Consider the following 18,209-nt stretch of genomic DNA (forward strand, 5'->3'; position numbering starts at 1 on the left):
CTTCTTCTGGATACGCTGGAAAACCCCTCCAATTAGAGAAGTTAGAGATTCATGTTTTGTGACAGCATCTACCAGCAGGCAGCTGTGTGATTGGCTGGGCTTCAGTTTTTCATGTCTGGAAGATGTAGGGTAGGAGGGTTAGATCAGTGAATCCCAAACCTGGCTAAATATCCCAATCACTAGGGATAGATTTAGAAGAAAAACCAGGTTATAAAGTCTTACTTCTGGAGATTCTGATTTATATTTACATTAGGGTAGCAGAATATGTACTTTTAATATGCACAGATTTATCTGACTCAGTTGTATAGCTAGATTTGTGAACCATGGGACTAGACGACTTTTTTTTTTTTTTTTAAAGATTTTATTTACTTATTTGACAGAGAGAGAGATCACAAGTAGGCAGAGAGGCAGGCAGAGGCAGAGGAGGAAGCAGGCTCCCCCTGAACAGAGAGCCCAATGCGGGGCTTGATCCCAGGACCCTGAGATCATGACCTGAGCTGAAGGCAGAGGCTTAACTCACTGAGCCACCCAGGCGCCCCAGGACTAGATGACTTTTTTTTTTTTTTTTAATTTTTTATTTTTTATAAACATATATTTTTATCCCCAGGGGTACAGGTCTGTGAATCACCAGGTTTACACACTTCACAGCACTCACCAAAGCACATACCCTCCCCAATGTCCATAATCCCACCCCCTTCTCCCAAACCCCCTCCCCCCGGCAACCCTCAGTTTGTTTTGTGAGATTAAGAGTCACTTATGGTTTGTCTCCCTCCCAATCCCATCTTGTTTCATTTATTCTTCTTCTACCCACTTAAGCCTCCATGTTGCATCACCACTTCCTCATATCAGGGAGATCATATGATAGTTGTCTTTCTCTGCTTGACTTATTTCGCTAAGCATGATACGCTCTAGTTCCATCCATGTTGTTGCAAATGGCAAGATTTCATTTCTTTTGATGGCTGCATAGTATTCCATTGTGTATATATACCACATCTTCTTGATCCATTCATCTGTTGATGGACATCTAGGTTCTTTCCATAGTTTGGCTATTGTGGACATTGCTGCTATAAACATTCGGGTGCATGTGTCCCTTTGGATCACTACATTTGTATCTTTAGGGTAAATACCCAATAGTGCAATTGCTGGATCATAGGGCAGTTCTATTTTCAACATTTTGAGGAACCTCCATGCTGTTTTCCAGAGTGGCTGCACCAGCTTGCATTCCCACCAACAGTGTAGGAGGGTTCCCCTTTCTCCGCATCCTCGCCAGCATCTGTCATTTCCTGACTTGTTGATTTTAGCCATTCTGACTGGTGTGAGGTGATATCTCATTGTGGTTTTGATTTGTATTTCCCTGATGCCGAGTGATATGGAGCACTTTTTCATGTGTCTGTTCGCCATCTGGATGTCTTCTTTGCAGAAATGTCTGTTCATGTCTTCTGCCCATTTCTTGATTGGATTATTTGTTCTTTGGGTGTTGAGTTTGCTAAGTTCTTTATAGATTCTAGACACTATCAAAGTACCATCCATCTTTTTCAAAGAAATGGAACAAATAATTCTAAAATTTATATGGAACCAGAAAAGACCTCGAATAGCCAAAGGGATATTGAAAAAGAAAGCCAACGTTGGTGGCATCACAATTCCGGACTTCAAGCTCTATTACAAAGCTGTCATCATCAAGACAGCATGGTACTGGCACAAAAACAGACACATAGATCAATGGAACAGAATAGAGAGCCCAGAAATAGACCCTCAAATCTATGGTCAACTAATCTTCGACAAAGCAGGAAAGAATGTCCAATGGAAAAAAGACAGCCTTTTCAATAAATGGTGCTGGGAAAATTGGACAGCCACATGCAGAAAAATGAAATTGGACCATTTCCTTACACCACACACAAAAATAGACTCAAAATGGATGAAGGACCTCAATGTACGAAAGGAATCCATCAAAATCCTTGAGGAGAACACGGGTAGATGACTTTTAATATTGCTTCAAATCTATGAGACCCCAAAAGAGTGAACTAGCCATCACCGAGAGACTCTGAGAGACGGGGCACAGTGGGATAACTTCTGTCATGAGGGAGAGTTAGAATATGAGCAAAGTAAGCAAAACAGGGAAACAAACGTTGGTGCGTCTGGTGGGAAGAAGAGGGGTCAAGCTACAAGGCCCTGAGAGTCAGCAGGAGGTCACTGAGAATCTCCTGAAAGAGAGCTGACAAGGGCCAACAGATTTCCAACAACTCAGCAATTCTGGAAAAATATGTTCTTAACTGACAGGGTGTTCTCTTTACTGCCAAGCTCAAATTCCAAGAGATTACAGGGAGGCTCTGTTTCTCCTTGGACTAGATATTGTGCAATTTCTGTGATAAACTGAAATGTAAGTGTTGTATGGAATGCCCTCTCTGAACTTGAGTAGCATTTTATTTTTACCTTTTCTAGATCTTACCATATTGTTTTCAGGAAAACAAGTTTGGTGTACTCTAGCTTATCTTTTCCAGGAGATTGTCAGACCCCTGTGGCAAGGACCCTATTATATATTTCCTTATCTTCCACAGGAAGAGGTTAAACACAATCACTAAGAACACCAGATCTGGAGTAAGATGGACCTAGATTTCACATGTCTTTCACAATTTAACATCCGGTGAATTACTGCATCTTTCAAATGGGAATGATAAAATCTACTTCGTAGGATTTGGGGGAGAATTAAAAGGAAGTACTGCATGTGAAATTGTATTGGATTCTGGCTTGCTGGGGTCAGTTCAGAAGTGCTAGGACAGGAAGAATGCTTGGTATATATAGTAAGCACTCAATAAATGGTAAGTTACTGTTTTTGGACAACACTATGCATTTTACTGAATAGATTTTAATTGGACAAATAAATAATGTTTCTAAAGCCCATTCAAATATTATCAAGGGTACAAGAAAATATTCCTCCTTTTAGAAAGTTAGTTTCTAGGTCTGTGATCCCAGGGGATGCTCTGACTTTCTACTTCTAATCAGGTCCCCAGATCCCTAAATCCAGAATAAAACTGCTCAGTCTCCTCACCAGATGGCACGTATTATAGGCAAAGATGTCTTCCTTCTACAAACTGGAAAACAGCCTTGGGGCAAAGCCTCTATCAGATTATCTTTAGCTCAGAGCAAGTTCTAAGGCAGTCCATATTCTAATCCTTCCAACAGGACAGGAGTTAAATGGTCTGTGTTTAGTTCTTTTATCTGTGTTTAGCACTACAGCCATTTATCTGTCTGAACAATCATGGATAGGAATTGGATGGAAAGATACATCATTGAGGCTCTAGGTTGAAGGAGGGTGAGTGACTGAATCCAGGCTGAACTTTTCCTAAGTCCCCAACCTCAGGTAGTAAAGGCTTTGGGAAAGACCACCTCCCATTTCTGCTCTGTCTGGGGTGACCACGAGGTGGAAACTCCAGACACAGCTGGGCTGGCTCCAACCTCTGAAAGGACTCTCTCCAGATATTGGCCCCAGGTTTTACAATCTTGAGCAGAAGTTGGAGCTGAAAGGACCCAATAAATGGACCAAAGTAAAGACAAGGGAGACTCCTCAGCTCGTCTTTGAGACTGTTCTTCTCAGCAGCATCTGCCCTTACCATGGAGAGCTCCATGGAGGTCCATCCTCCAGAGGGTGCTCCAGTAGAAGAGTCCTTAGGGGACCAGGAGAACAGACCCACGGGCATCCCGAGAAGCTTTTCTGCTGAAGTCCAAAATCTCTCTGTGTGGATCCAGTTCTCAAGAACAGGAGGTGACTGGGAGAAGAGAGATGGTCCCTGTCTCTTTCTCTCTCTTTTTCTTTCTCTCCCCTTCTAAGTGACTCTTTCCCCTTGTTCCCACAGAGTGCCTTTAATAAGAATGGAAGCCGAGAACTCCTCCGTGACAGAGTTTATCCTCGCAGGCTTAACCAACCAGCCGGGACTCCAGCTCCCTCTCTTCTTCCTGTTTCTAGGTTTCTATGTGGTCACGGTGGTGGGGAACCTGGGCCTGATAACCCTAATTGGGCTGAATTCTCACCTACACACCCCCATGTACTTTTTCCTCTTTAACTTGTCCTTCATAGATTTCTGCTATTCCACTGTTATCACACCCAAGATGCTGATGAGTTTTGTCTTGAGGAAGAACATCATCTCCTACGCAGGGTGTATGACTCAGCTCTTCTTCTTTCTTTTCTTTGTTGTCTCTGAGTCCTTCATCCTGTCAGCAATGGCATATGACCGCTACGCTGCCATCTGTAACCCACTGGTGTACATGGCCACCATGTCTCCTCAGGTCTGCTTACTCCTTCTGCTGGGTGTCTATGTGATGGGATTTGCTGGGGCCATGGCTCACACAGCATGCATGGTGAGACTGACCTTCTGCAGCAAAAATCTGGTTAACCACTACATGTGTGACATCCTTCCCCTTCTTGAGCGCTCTTGCACCAGTACCTATGTAAATGAGCTGGTCGTTTTTGTTGTTGTGGGCATTGATATTGGTGTGCCCACAGTTACCATCTTCATTTCTTATGCCCTCATCCTTTCCAGCATCCTCCGTATTCATTCTACCAAAGGCAGGTCCAAAGCCTTTAGCACCTGCAGCTCCCACATAATTGCAGTGTCTCTCTTCTTTGGGTCAGGGGCATTTATGTACCTCAAACCATCCTCTCTTTTACCTATGAATCAGGGGAAAGTGTCCTCATTGTTCTATACCATCATTGTGCCCATGCTCAACCCGCTAATCTATAGCTTGAGGAATAAGGATGTCAAAGTTGCTCTGAAGAAAACATTAAGGAAAAAACCATTCTCTTGAGAAAGGGGCAATATTTAGGAAAGGGCCCTTTCCTTTCTTTTTATTTTTCAGGTTCCATTGGTTACTTGGAGGAAATTTTAACTCTTTCTCAAAGATGTTCATCCTTCCCATTTTATGCATCCTTTAATTTAAAAAGACTCTTAAAACTATAGGGTATGCCCATTTAGTGGACCATAAAGATCATTTAATTCAGTTCTCTCATATTTCTCAGAATAGATACAGGTTTATGTACCTTCCCCAAAGTCACTCAGTTATTCAGTAGCACAACTGTGACCAGGATATAAGCTTTTGACTCCCCTTGCCCCCTTTTAAAAATTTAAGTTCAATTAGCCAACAAACAGTACATCATTAGTTTTTGGTGTAGTGTTCAATGATTCATTAGTTGTGTATAATACCCAGCGCTTTTGATTTGTAATACTACTTTTCACTATGGTTCACTTTCTTCCTTCATCAGCACTGGAAGATTTCATTTCAAATGTGAACTGATCTAGGATGTTAAGATCTGGTTCTATCTACAGAAATCTCATGCAACTTTTCAAGGGCTAATTTTAAATACCACATTTTTGCAAAGAAGGTAGGAGGCATAAAACTTTGTTGAGATGGTCTTGGCTAAATGACCAAATTCTTGTGGAATTTTGCATAGTATTTGGGGGAAGTATGCTAGGACCCAGACATCAGCAAGCATGGTACTGCCTAAGACAGGGGTGTGGAGCTTCAGGGACTTGGACTTTAAAGGGTCTGGTCATGCTGGCTGGATGACCTTATAGAAAATGTCAAGGTTATGAAGTACAGAATTAGGGATTTTTTTTTTTTTTTAAACACACAATCATTTCCTTGTTTCAGATTGTGCTTTTAAAACCTGGGTGGAGAAGTCTGAAGCTCAGGATGGTCAGCTAAAAATCTGGAGACTATTTCAGAACCATAGAGGAGACATTGTGTTACAAGCCAGTAATTAGGTTAACACCACACAGCAGGCAGTCAGCAGAAGAAAGGACCACTGACTGTTATGGTACTGTATGTGGCAGAGACTATGTGAGATATTCTCTGTGTGCCTCTCTAGATCAACTCTCTGTTACTTTGTACCTTACTTCAAGTCTTGGGAGGCATTCCCCAACAGATCTTGTCAATGGGCTGGCTCCCTGACCCTGAGGTTTCTGATTGGGTTAAGCCAATGGCAGCATCAGGAGAGGAAATCAGAGAACAAGTGGAGCATGATACTGTGATATTTATTTCCCTGACTTCCTTCCAGTGGGCTACAGTAACTGTTCTTAGCTGTTTACAGTAACTTCGTCTCTTCATGGAAAGGGATGGTAATGATACTGCTGTTAGCTTCTGCCACCCTTCTGTGGTTTCTCTTAGCTACCCTTTTGTCTACCCCCATGAAAATAGTGCCTTTGTTATGTTTTCAGTTATTTTGTTTCAGGGGGCCATTTTTTTTCTGTTGTGACTCTGATTGACACACCTTCCCGTAAAGGGTAGAAGGATGATACAGTTTAGGTTTGTAAATCCACAGCCTAATGATCCCATGTAAAAGGAGATAGAGTAGCTTTTTGGTTTAAAAGAAAATTATAAGTAGTAAATGTTTCTTTGAGAAGCAACGATATATGAAAGGCTGTGGAAATATTTTTGATTTATGAGATTCTTTTTAGGAAAGTTCTCTTCTATTTGTAAAAACGAGCCTGAATGGATATACAGTTATATCCTTTGGGAAGGTACATATCACTCAGGGTGAATTCAAAAGAATAAAAAAGGAACCAGGGAAGTGTGTTTAGATGGTACAGAACACAGGGCCATCATAGAATTGGGATGACTGGAACAAGGAGAGAAGAACAGCATAGAGACTCAGAAAGCAGACCAGAGAATTGGGGCGGATGCGGGGAGAGTCAAACTTGAACCCTAGATTTTACTCACCAGCAATGTGACCTCATGCAAGTTAATTGATGTCTCTTCCTCTTTAGCATTTCCACAGGATTATTATGAGAACTATTTCTCTTCTACATTATACATTTCTGCATTCTAAATCCTATTTACAGTCTGTATTTATTTGTATATTGACTGGGCAGTATATGTTCATGGTATTTATAATTATTACCAAAAAATACTCAGTGATGTGTGCCTGGGTGGCTCAGTTGGTTAAGTGTCTGCCATTGGCTCAGGTCACAATCCCGAGGTCCTGGGATCAAGCCCTGCATTGTGCTCCCTGCTCAATAGGGAGCCTGCTTCTCTCTCTGCCTGCCCCTGCTTGTGCTCTCTCACTCTCTCTCTCTCTCAAATAAATAAATGAATAAATCTTAAAAAAAAAAAGTTGGTTTTTTTTTTTTAAAGGAAGCCTCCTTTTACTCAATTTTGTGCTCCTTTTCTACCTTTTCCAGGGTCTGCCACTGTTGCTTGTGGATTGTATGTTTTAAGACAGTCTTTCTATGCATTGTGTTTGTGTTAGCCAAGATGCAGCAGGGAGTCGTCTGGTCAGAGGGCTGAAAACTATCAGCCCGAAGTGGGGAAGGGGAAGGGACAAAAGCTGGGAAGGAATATGTTTTGTTTTGCAGAACCAGCAGTTCCTGACAAGGAAATGCCAGGCTAGGTATTTCCCCTGGAAGCCCCTTGCCTAGGCCAGTCTGAGCAGGTTTGGAGCTGAGGACCCATGCAGAAGCCCCCCAAGTTGTCCTGAAGTTACCTTTAACTCATTATAATACTAAGATCTCTTATGGACCGAGTTTTCCATGGTATTTTGAAATATGATCTATGCCCTAGTATGTTGACATGCCAGGCATGTGCAATTGAACCAAAGGGCCTAAGTAATGGAATATCTATTATGTTCCTTAGTGTATATGCAAGATCCCTGTCCCTACCCCCTAATCTGCTGAATAAAAGCTTCTTGTGCTAACCCCACAGGAGGACAGTGCATTGAGAACTATCTTCTTGTCCCTTTACTTGTAACAAGTAATAAAAAGTTCTTTGCTTTCAACATTTCATTGAATTGTGTTCAATTCAGTGCACCTCAAGTAGTGACCCTCTTGAGTTCCCTTATACCTACACATACATACACAAATCCTGTCCTTGTTTTCAAAGTCTATGGGCAGCTGCTTTAAGACGTACCTACCTTTCTGATGTAGGCCTAAAACTCCATAGTGTATATGGACCACATCTTCCTTATCCATTCGGCCATTGAAGGGCATCTTGGTTCTTTTCACAGTGTGACGACCGTGGCCATTGCTGCTATAAACATTGGGGTACAGATGGCCCTTCTTTTCACTACATCTGTATCTTTGGGGTAAATACCCAGTAGTGCAATTGCAGGGTCATAGGGTAGATCTATTTTTAATTTCTTGAGGAATCTCCACACTGTTCTCCAAAGAGGCTGCACCAACTTGCATTCCCACCAACAGTGTAAGAGGGTTCCCCTTTCTCCACATCCCCTCCAACACATGTTGTTTCCTGTCTTGTTAATTTTGGCCATTCTAACTGGTGTAAGGTGATATCTCAATGTGGTTTTAATTTGAATCTCCCTGAGGGCTAGTGATGATGAACATTTTTTCATGTGTCTGATAGCTATTTATATGTCTTGATTGGAGAAGTCTCTGTTCATATCTTCTGCCCATTGTTTTATATGATTGCCTGTGAATACCCAACTTTTGTAGCAACATGGACGGGACTGGAAGAGATTATGCTGAGTGAAGTAAGTCAAGCAGAGAGGGTCAATTATCATATGGTTTCACTTATTTGTGGAGCATAACAAATAGCATGGAGGACATGGGGAGTTAGAGAGGAGAAGGGAGTTGGGGGAAATTGGAAGGGGAGGTGAATCATGAGAGACTATGGACTCTGAAAAACAATCTGAGGGGTTTGAAGTGGCGGGGGGGTGGGAGGTTGGGGTACCAGGTGGTGGGTATTAGAGAGGGCACGGATTGCATGGAGCACTGGGTGTGGTGAAAAAATAATGAATACTGTTATGCTGAAAAGAAATATATTTAATTAAAAAAATTCATGTCAACACACAAAAAAATAAATTAAAAAAAAAAAAACATACCTACCAATGAAATCTAATCCGTAAGGGAATGAGGGGTTGTTATTGGATAAATAAATGAATAAAAAAGCAAGACAGTTGTATATGAAGGGTTGTGGATAGCCAAAAAAGAGGCAGAGAGAAAGGCACACTATGAAAACAAGGGAGTGTTGGCTCTGGTTACGTAAGTGTGTATACCAAAACATAGCTCACAGAATTTGTTTTTTCTGATCTCTTGCTTCCAGCTTCATTTCTGTAATTGCATAAAATTCTAGTGTATGGATCTATTATATCTCATTAACAATTTTCTACTACTGCATGTTATTTTTATTTTCCCAAATTATAAACAATGCTTAACCAACTTATTCAACAACTCTCTGAGTTTCCCCCTAATTAGGATACATCTTAGACAGGGAATTACTGAATGACATAAGATTATTGAATATTATTCCAAAACTCTTTCTTTAAAGTTTATCTCAACTTATACCCTCCCTAGCAGTATTGGAGCGGAAAATAATCAGACTGGGGAGAGACCATGTGACACTCAGAGAAGTAGGACAACTTGATTTTATGCTGGGAGACCCCGATGAACTCATGCTCGAAGTTCTGGGCCCCAGGCAACAGGGTTATAGGGTTTTTTTTAATAGGGGATGGAAGGAAGTCAGGTTCCAAGCTGACAGCTGGTAGGTGTGTTTAAACTGGGGGAGCAGGACTGTTTTAGGCGGGAACGGTAGGGCAGGGAGCCTGTAGTGGGAAGCCTGTTTATGTGCAGAAAGGACTGGTTATCTCTTGCTCCCAGCAGGGCTTCTGATTATATCTAGCTTACTGTTAATAACTTTCCATCTTCTGGGGCCTCCTCTGGGTAATTTTCCTCTTCAGTATAAACATACTCAGATGGTCTACTCTTGGCCAGATTCTGTACTAATAAGGTTGTCACTCATAAAAACTGATTGCTTTTAATTTTGATAGTGGTGGTGTTTGTATCACTGTCTTCTTTTATATCTTTCATTCCTTTTTACTTCATAAACTACCTGTAGTAGTTGAATGGATAAAGAAGAGAAAAACAGGAACAAAATTGAGAATGTTTTCTTTTGCTTTCTTCTTCTTTCTTATATATTCCCTGTAGGGGAGGGAAACAATTTTCCCTCTACCCTTCTAGATTGTTGGCTGAGCCTCCCCTGTGATAAAAGACTGATTAACAGAAGAAAAAACAGAACTTTAATACATGTATACCTCCTATTACATGGAAGATACTCGGGAAAAATAGCCTAAGGCACTACCTTAAATACCATCTAAAGACAAAACAAGATGTTGCAGGAGAGGATTGTGACTTAAGGAAGGTTATCAGGCAAAGCCCAGTTAATAAAGGTATAGTTGTTATGCAGACTTAAGGAGTGACTTTCTCTGCTGAAAACACTTTCCAGAGATTTAGTAATCCCTCTCTTCTTGATACAGAGTGGGAGACACCCTTCAAATGGAGATATCCCTTATAAATAAAAATTTCCCTCACAAAAGGCAACTTCTTCCCAGTTTCCAGAGTTTCTTCTCTGCCTTTGTTTTCTTACAAATATTCATATTAAGATAATCCTTATGCCAAGGAGACATATTTTGGGATGGCAAATTCTGCTCTCCTTCACCCCTTTATTTCTTTTCTTTCTTTTTTTTTTAAAGATTCTACTTATTTATTTGACAGAGAACACAAGCAGGCAGAGAGGCAGGCAGAGAGAGAGAGAGAGAGAGAGAGAGAGAGAAGCAGGCTCTGCACTGAGCAGAGAGCCCGACGCGGGGCTCGATCCCAGGACTCTGGGATCATGACCTGGGCTGAAGGCAGAGGCTTTAACCCGCTGAACCACCCAGGCACCCCCACCCCTTTATTTCTTAAATGTCTTTTTCTTGGCTTCATTGTAACTCTGGTAATCTTTTTGGTCAAAGGAAGGGAAGATACTCTGGAGCTTTTTGTGATAATCTATGAGGAGGTGTCTTTCTGGAATATCTTCCTCCCACCTCTCTATCTTTAAATGCCCCTGCTCTGTGTTCTCTTAGCACCCTGAACTTAACCTATTACATGTTGGCCAAAATGTGGGGCCACTGCTCATTTACTTTTCTGTATACACTTACACTACAAGTCAGACTATAAGTTTTGTGTGAGCAGGGTCCCTGGTCTCCATTTTGATATATCCTCCATATTCAGTGGCTAGCAGAAACAGACTCTATCTTAGATTTGTAAATCCCAACTTTCTACTCCTTTTGATGGCCAATTGTAGTGTTGTATAAAATGGTTAACCTAAGCAAACTCTAAATCACTATCTGATTGAACACTGACTTTGAAAGCAATTTTATAAAATACCAATAACTGGGCATTCATTCTGTACTCTCCATTTTCACTCATATCCAAAAGACAACACACCAAAGAAAAATTTGTACACTGAAAAACAAAAATGAATCATTCATGTATGAAGCTCCCATTTCCCCCCAAATAACAGACTAAACCTGAAATATTGTGTTCAAAAGATAAATTAGAAAAAAGTCACCAAGACCATGGCCTGATTCTTCCTTCTTGATTTTGCAGAGCACAGTATCACTTTCCTTTTTCTTTACTGTCACAAGTGAATATTATCTACATCCTGTCAGACTGACTTTTGGGGACATTTGACAATACAATTTTTAGAAATTTGCAAGTTCCGCATAGTTTTATCGAGGCAAATTACTACTTTTCCCTTTGTAACTAAAATTGTGGAGAGATATTTTGAGACTGAAATGTCCCCCTTGTTCCTTTTCGATTTTTCGCTTGCCAGTTTTAGCATCCATTGATAATTCTTGCCTGAATCAATGTTACTCTGATGGTTGAAAAGTGGAGATTTATTAATATTAGAGAGTTTGTTAATATTGATTTATTAATATTGAGTTTATTAATATTAATATTGAAGAGTTTATTAATATTAAACTCTACGATTATTGTTAGCTGGCACTTTGTCAGGAAGAAATTTTCCTTCTGTATTTATTTATTCACTCATTCATCTGTTTATTCATTCAGATTATTGTGGACTTATGCATTCCAATTTTATCCAATGGGTTATGATTCATTATTGTCATTGCTTATTTTGATGCACAGTTTGTCCCTGATTTATCCAGCGGGAGGCTCTTCAGACTTGTTCCTGTGTTAATACATCTCTATTAGATTTTGGTACTTTGTTGCTTTACAGCAGAGCAATATGTTTGATGCTGATTCTGTACCTTCCCTGATCACGCATTTGTTCTGTTTAGAGACAAATGGTGTTTAAACCAAAATATGAATAGTAGGTGGAATGAGCTGTGTTTAGTGTAATTCTGCAAGTAGGTACTTTAATGAGAGAATATTCATGTTTATAAAATATCCATTTACATGTTTTTCTCTTGAGGATACCTGTCTGCGTACAACTGATAGACCTGGTCTCTGTGAAGGGGCCAATGCTCTGTGCCCAAGGTACATTAGCCCTGAATGTCATTGGTGATCCCCTTCTAACTACTTTTTACCAACTCACATGACAATATCCTCAGATTCCCATCAGTGATTGGGGAGATCCCATGAAAGGAAGAGGTGGGGCCTGGTGTGAGGGGGAAACAAGTCCTGAGACGTTGTCAACACAATTTGGTTTTGATGCCAGTCTAGCTTCCTTAAAGTAGGACTCCTGTCACATTTGCTTCCTTCCTTCATACTGTGTCTTGGTTGCAGTGACTAGCCTTGCCTTTCATCCTAACTTTCCAGACTTGCATGCCTTGAGGATGAGGCATACAAGAAAACTCAAGAAACTCATGGTCTTCAAACCCCAATAATGTCATTGTGGAAACTTTATGTACTTTAGGGTTTACATGTAAGTTCTCATTTAATCTTCTCTACAAGTTAAGGAACTTGCTTAGGATTGTACAGATAGTGAGTGGTTAAGAATTGAATTTAGGGGGTGCCTGGGTGGCTCAGTCATTGGGCGTCTGTCTGCCTTTGGCTCGGGTCATGGTCCTGGGTCCTGGGATCAAGCCCCGCGTTGGGCTCCCTGCTCTGTGGGAGGCTGCTTCTCCCTCCCCCACTCTCCCACCTTGTGTTCCCTCTCTCGCTGTCTCTCTCTCTCTGTCAAATAAATAAATAAATCTTAAAAAAAAAAAAGAATTGAATTTAGACTGTCTGATTCTAGAGTCCATACTCTTAACACTTGCTGCTTTTCAGAGACTCAGTCTGTTTGTGTAAGAAAGAGCACATATATTCATCTTGTGTAATATCCAAGTTCCCACCACCTTTGAGCTGGGTAAATTCATACATTCCCTCTCATTTAGAAAAATTTGCAAAAAGATATGTCAAGAGAAAGAGACCTTTAAGATTTTTCTCCTTGTTTATTGTATTGAACAAAGGTCAGTTATATAAATATGTGTGCGACCTGCTGAACTCTCATAATATGGATTGCACAATAATATATTTAGAAAATGTTTATTTGAGGTTATATTCTAATCCTCAAACTGGTGATCTAACACATGCAGAGAATTTAATGCCTGGTAGATATAGAAAGTGCTAAATAAATGTTGAACAAAACCCTAGTGAGACCTTAAAATATTAAATTATGCAGTATTTTTAAAAAGATTTATTTATTTATTTGAGAGAGACAGAGAGAAAGGCAAAGAGAGTGCACAAATGGGAAGGGCAGAGGGAGAAGCAGAGAGTTCTAAGCAGACTCTATGTAGAGCACAGAGACCCAGGTAGGGCTTGATCTCGTGACCCTGAGATCACGAACTGAGCTGAAACCAAGAGTCGATTGCCTAACCAACTGAGCGACCCAGGTGCCCCTGCAATGTTTTGTTCCTGATTTAATTTGAGAAATAATTTTTCTTAAATTTGCAAAAGTAATGCTCAAGTACTATAGGAGTATGTAAAGGTAGAGATAAGCAAAAGATTAAAAAAAATTCATGATTCTACTACCTAGAGAAAACTACTCTGGATTTTAGTGTATATTCTTTCAGAATTTTTTTTTTTTTGGTGTATAGTTGTAATCGCTTAGACCATTTTGCAAAAACTATATATATAATCTATATAAATATAGATTATATATATAGTACACACACACACATTGTGTGTGTGTACTATATATATACACATATATATAGACACAGAGAGACAGATGTGATCATATTAAGTACAACTTTGTGACTTTATTTTTCATTCTGTAACATACTGTAAACAGCTTTTTATGTGATTAAATTTTCATCAAAATCATTATTTTTAATAACTATATTCATTGTATTTAAAGCTAAAAGATCAGTGGAATGATGCAAAATGTTTCTGTTTGCTGCACAGAAAGACACTATTTCCTTCTTCCAAAGAATTTTTTTAACTATGATATGTTCATCTGATGATCCTGAATTCCTTTTCTAAATTCTAAGAGTAGTTTTGTCTTTGATTTATTCTTAGTGTCAACTCTGCATATTCCTCCCACTACCTTAGTTCAGTTTTCCTGGTCTCCATCCTTCTCTTTCATCTTTTATCAAAAGTCTAAGTCTAGACATTCTAGCCTCATATATGCTTTACACTTCTCTTTACCTAAGAAAGAAGTCTACATCCCAGGCAGGTAAATAAAGAAGCAACTGTATCTCTTCCCCTTTATCATCCCCACTCTAACCTCAAAGGAAGGGGATAGTTTATAGGATAGATGAGAAATTGGGAAAATGAACTTATGTGGCTCAGTGTGGCCAACCCCCCTTTGTATCACCTTTAGCCCCATTTCTGGTTAGGACAGGCACATTCTCAGGATTCTCATTCATTTCTTCCATCTGTAACCCTTCTCCCTTATAAGAGACTACCAACTGTTGTCCTGCTTGGTTTCGACGTGTATTCATTAATTTAGTCCATGAAGTGCCACAGGGGATTACAGGGGATTAGTCCATGAAGTGCCACAGGGGATTACTGTACATCCAAGCTGGGTCTTTCAATTTTATCAGCAATAAAGCTGGACTTTTTTCCCTGACTTATGTGCTGAATTTCTCAGTTGCTTCTAGAATCAGAAGTGGGAGAGAGATATGACTTTTTACCATTACTAACCCTTCCCAACTATCTCCCATCCCTCCCTGTTATGCATACAATAATTCACATCTCAACTTCATTTGCCATTCCCCAAATATGCAGTGCTTTTTCCCCCCTTCTGATAGCCTTTTTATTTCTTTTTGTTGATTCCCTTTATTCAGAATGTCCTCTTGATTTTCTCTGCTGGTAACCTTCTACTTATACTCAAACCTAATAGCAATGCATTTCTAAAACCATATCATAAAACAGATTGTATATTTCCATAGTAACAATGTAATAATTGGAGAATGCTTCTGAATAAAGATCTAGCAAAAAATAACCTGTTAAAACAACCAAAGATACACTTTCTAGAATACCCTATAATGATTTTTTTAGGGGAAAATCATTTCCCAATCTTTGAAAAGTGTGCAAAAAGCTATTCCATGTACTGATTTCATATGAAGTAGCGAAAGCAATAAAGTGAAGAGAGAGTCCATGAAAAACAGAACCCTTCAAAACACCTCCCAATTTAAACAAACACTAACTATTTTAATCATTAGTAAAAATTATTACTGTGTTATAAGATTCCTTAGATGTTGAATATAATCCCTTTATTATTATTATTATTTTTTACTATGGCCCAGAGTGCATTAAAAAGCTGGCCAGATAATTCACTGGATACCTTTCTTTTAAGCCGGTAAAGAAGTTTATTATTCATCCTACTAAGCAGTGTCATGAAGCTTACTTAAAAAGAGGAGTCATGGAAGAATTGAAAGTTTTAAAAACTTCATGTAGGAGTATGAATAATCTGTGGAAATGGAAATGTTTATTCATTTTTCCTCAAACCATATCCAAACATTTCCACGAAAGGGGAAAAATCATTCACAACAGAGCAAAACTTTGGCGGGGAGAGTTTGTTACATCCCTCTAAGAAGGTGATTTTGGTAGATGTGTCTGCCTTCATCCTGGGGATAACAGAAATTTGTCTCATAGCTGAATGATGTTTATGTCTCCACTCCCTGTCTATAGCCCCCTGAATATCCAGTCCCTATTATACCAAGCGGGGTTATTGTCTGCAAACAGCAGCCATTGGTTCTGGCTAACTCTGGCAAAAGATGGAATTAACTGGCAAGAAATTGGGAGTAATTAACAGACACTTAAAGCAGTCTGGGGGACCAGCTTTTGGAGCCAGGGACAATCTAGGGGAGGCCAGGTGGTAGAATCACAGCCAAGTTATAGCACAGAACCGTCTGGTTATGCTGCATTGGTTGCTTCTGTTGGCACCATCAATACCCAACACATTATCAGCTGGTAGTCCTTTTGTCTTTGTCTTTGCCAAAATGAAATATTAATTGTTCTGTTTCTCTGTTTCTTTGTGTCACTTGCCCCACACTTAAAATCCTGCATGGGAATATCTGATGGACTGAGTTCAGTCTTACATTCTTTGAGGAAGTTTCACAGAAGGAAGCTGAGTCTGGTTCCAAACAAGGCTCACATAAGTGCAGTTTCCCAAAATAAAAGGAGTGCTAATGTTGGACAGTCAGTATTCCTATTAGTTACATGTTAAATATCTGTGTATTCTAGGTGTCTAACTATGTATCTACATTACATATTTGAAAGGGCAGGAAGTGTGTCTGTTTTGATTGTTTTATTCTTTGAGCAAAATATAGGCCCTAGAATGTGGCAAATGCTTTTTTTGTTTTTTTGAAGATTTTTATTTATTTATTTATTTGATAGAGAGAAACCATGAGTAGGCAGAGAGAGAGAGGAGGAAGCAGGCTCCCCACCGAGCAGAGAGCCCAACGCGGGACTCGATCCCAGGACCCTGAGACCATGACCCGAGCTGAAGGCAGAGGCCCAACCCAATGAGCGACCCAGGTGCCCCACAAATGCTGTCTATATCTACTGAACCTTCTCTATTTCTACATTTGTTAAGTTATATCTCTAATTCATAGTTTTTTCCCATGGCAGATGCTGACTTCTGGATATTTTCTTCAGATATACCCTCTGATAATATCTGAAGATAATTTTTTCAGATCTGATAATAGTTTACCTATTATCTCCTCACCTGTGTCTAGTAGGCTAACCCATTTGTAGAGTTTCTCATTTCAACTATCATGTTTTCATTTCTAAAAGCTATATTTGATTCTTTTAAAAATCTGCCCTCTAAATTTTGATCAGGCCTTCATTACAGTTTCATTGCTTTTCTTTTTTTTTGAACACATTAAATAAATTATTTTGTATTCTGTCCCTGATATGTCTAATAATTTTGCAGGTCTGGTCCTGTAGCTTGTGGTTTATCATTAATGATGATTTTCATTCCTGGTGGCTTATTTTGTATTTGTTTAGTGCTTTTCATGAAGAGCTCATGGTCCCCAGGTAGTTATCTCAGGAAATTCTTTGACATCTGGAGCTAACTTGTATTTTCCAGAGAGGATATATATATATATATATATACACACACACACACATATTCATATGTATATGTATATATATAAAATATATAAATCATATTACAAATATATATATATTTATGAGTATATAAATCATATTACAAATATATGTATATATATATATAAATATTACAAATTTGTTACATATTACACACACACACACACACATATATATATTTGGTTATATCTATAATATGATTTTTTTTTTTTTTTTTTTTTTGCCTGAAATGCAAGTTGTTAGAAGTTCTCAGGGGTATTTTATCTCTTTCTCTTGCCAGAGCCATGGCCAAGTTAGACACATATCTTTGCCTTTTTCCTGTGCGTTTTTTTTTTTTTTTTAATTTCTCTAATTTAGCCGTGGAAGATGTTTCCTTTTGAAGATCCAGTATTACAAGTTAGTAGTGGTTCCAAACTCCCAGGCTTCTAAGATTTAGTCATGAAAAGATTTATCCCAGGATTTATCTCTTATGTCCTACATAGGCAACTCCATTAAAACCCAACTCTGGGGTTATGGACATTGGGGAAGGTATGTGCTGTGAAGTGTGTAAACCTGGCGATTCACAGAACTGTACCCCTGGGGATAAAAATATATTATATGTTTATAAAAAATAAAAAATTAAAAAAAAAAACCAACTCTGGGGCATAGGGAATCTACTAGTTCCCAAGGGCAAACTCTAGGTCCAGTGCCTGTGTACCCCTCTGAAGTATTACTTTATCTTTTATCTTTTGCTCCCATAGGAGTTCACTTAGTTTCTGCCACCTCAAACATGAACAGATAAATGATTTTTATATTTTACCCAGAATTCTTACTTTTGTTCTATCAGGAGAGCTTTGTGTCTGAGTGTAAATTTTGCAAGAGTTCTGGAAATAGCTGGCCTTAACACTTACTGGATGACAAATAAATGAATAAGTTGATTTCTACTCTAACGAACAC

General features: G+C 39.3%; 1 protein-coding gene across 1 annotated transcript; it reads left to right on the forward strand.

The window, feature by feature from the left end:
- The first annotated feature begins 3,858 nt into the window (after positions 1-3,858).
- Positions 3,859-4,800, forward strand: LOC101675808 (olfactory receptor 145). Its single transcript, XM_004750147.2, has one exon. It carries the CDS (start codon positions 3,868-3,870, stop codon positions 4,798-4,800), a length of 933 nt encoding a protein of 310 aa, XP_004750204.1. The 5' UTR covers positions 3,859-3,867.
- Positions 4,801-18,209: the final 13,409 nt, after the last annotated feature.

The sequence above is a fragment of the Mustela putorius genome, unplaced genomic scaffold, assembly GCF_011764305.1.
Source record: "Mustela putorius furo isolate JIRA1106 unplaced genomic scaffold, ASM1176430v1.1 tig00000460_pilon_pilon_pilon, whole genome shotgun sequence".
Lineage (NCBI taxonomy): Eukaryota > Metazoa > Chordata > Mammalia > Carnivora > Mustelidae > Mustela > Mustela putorius.

Bases quoted from the DNA above. Each gene is read 5' to 3' on its own strand.
- LOC101675808 (XM_004750147.2), top strand. From the start codon at position 3,868: ATGGAAGCCGAGAACTCCTCCGTGACAGAGTTTATCCTCGCAGGCTTA.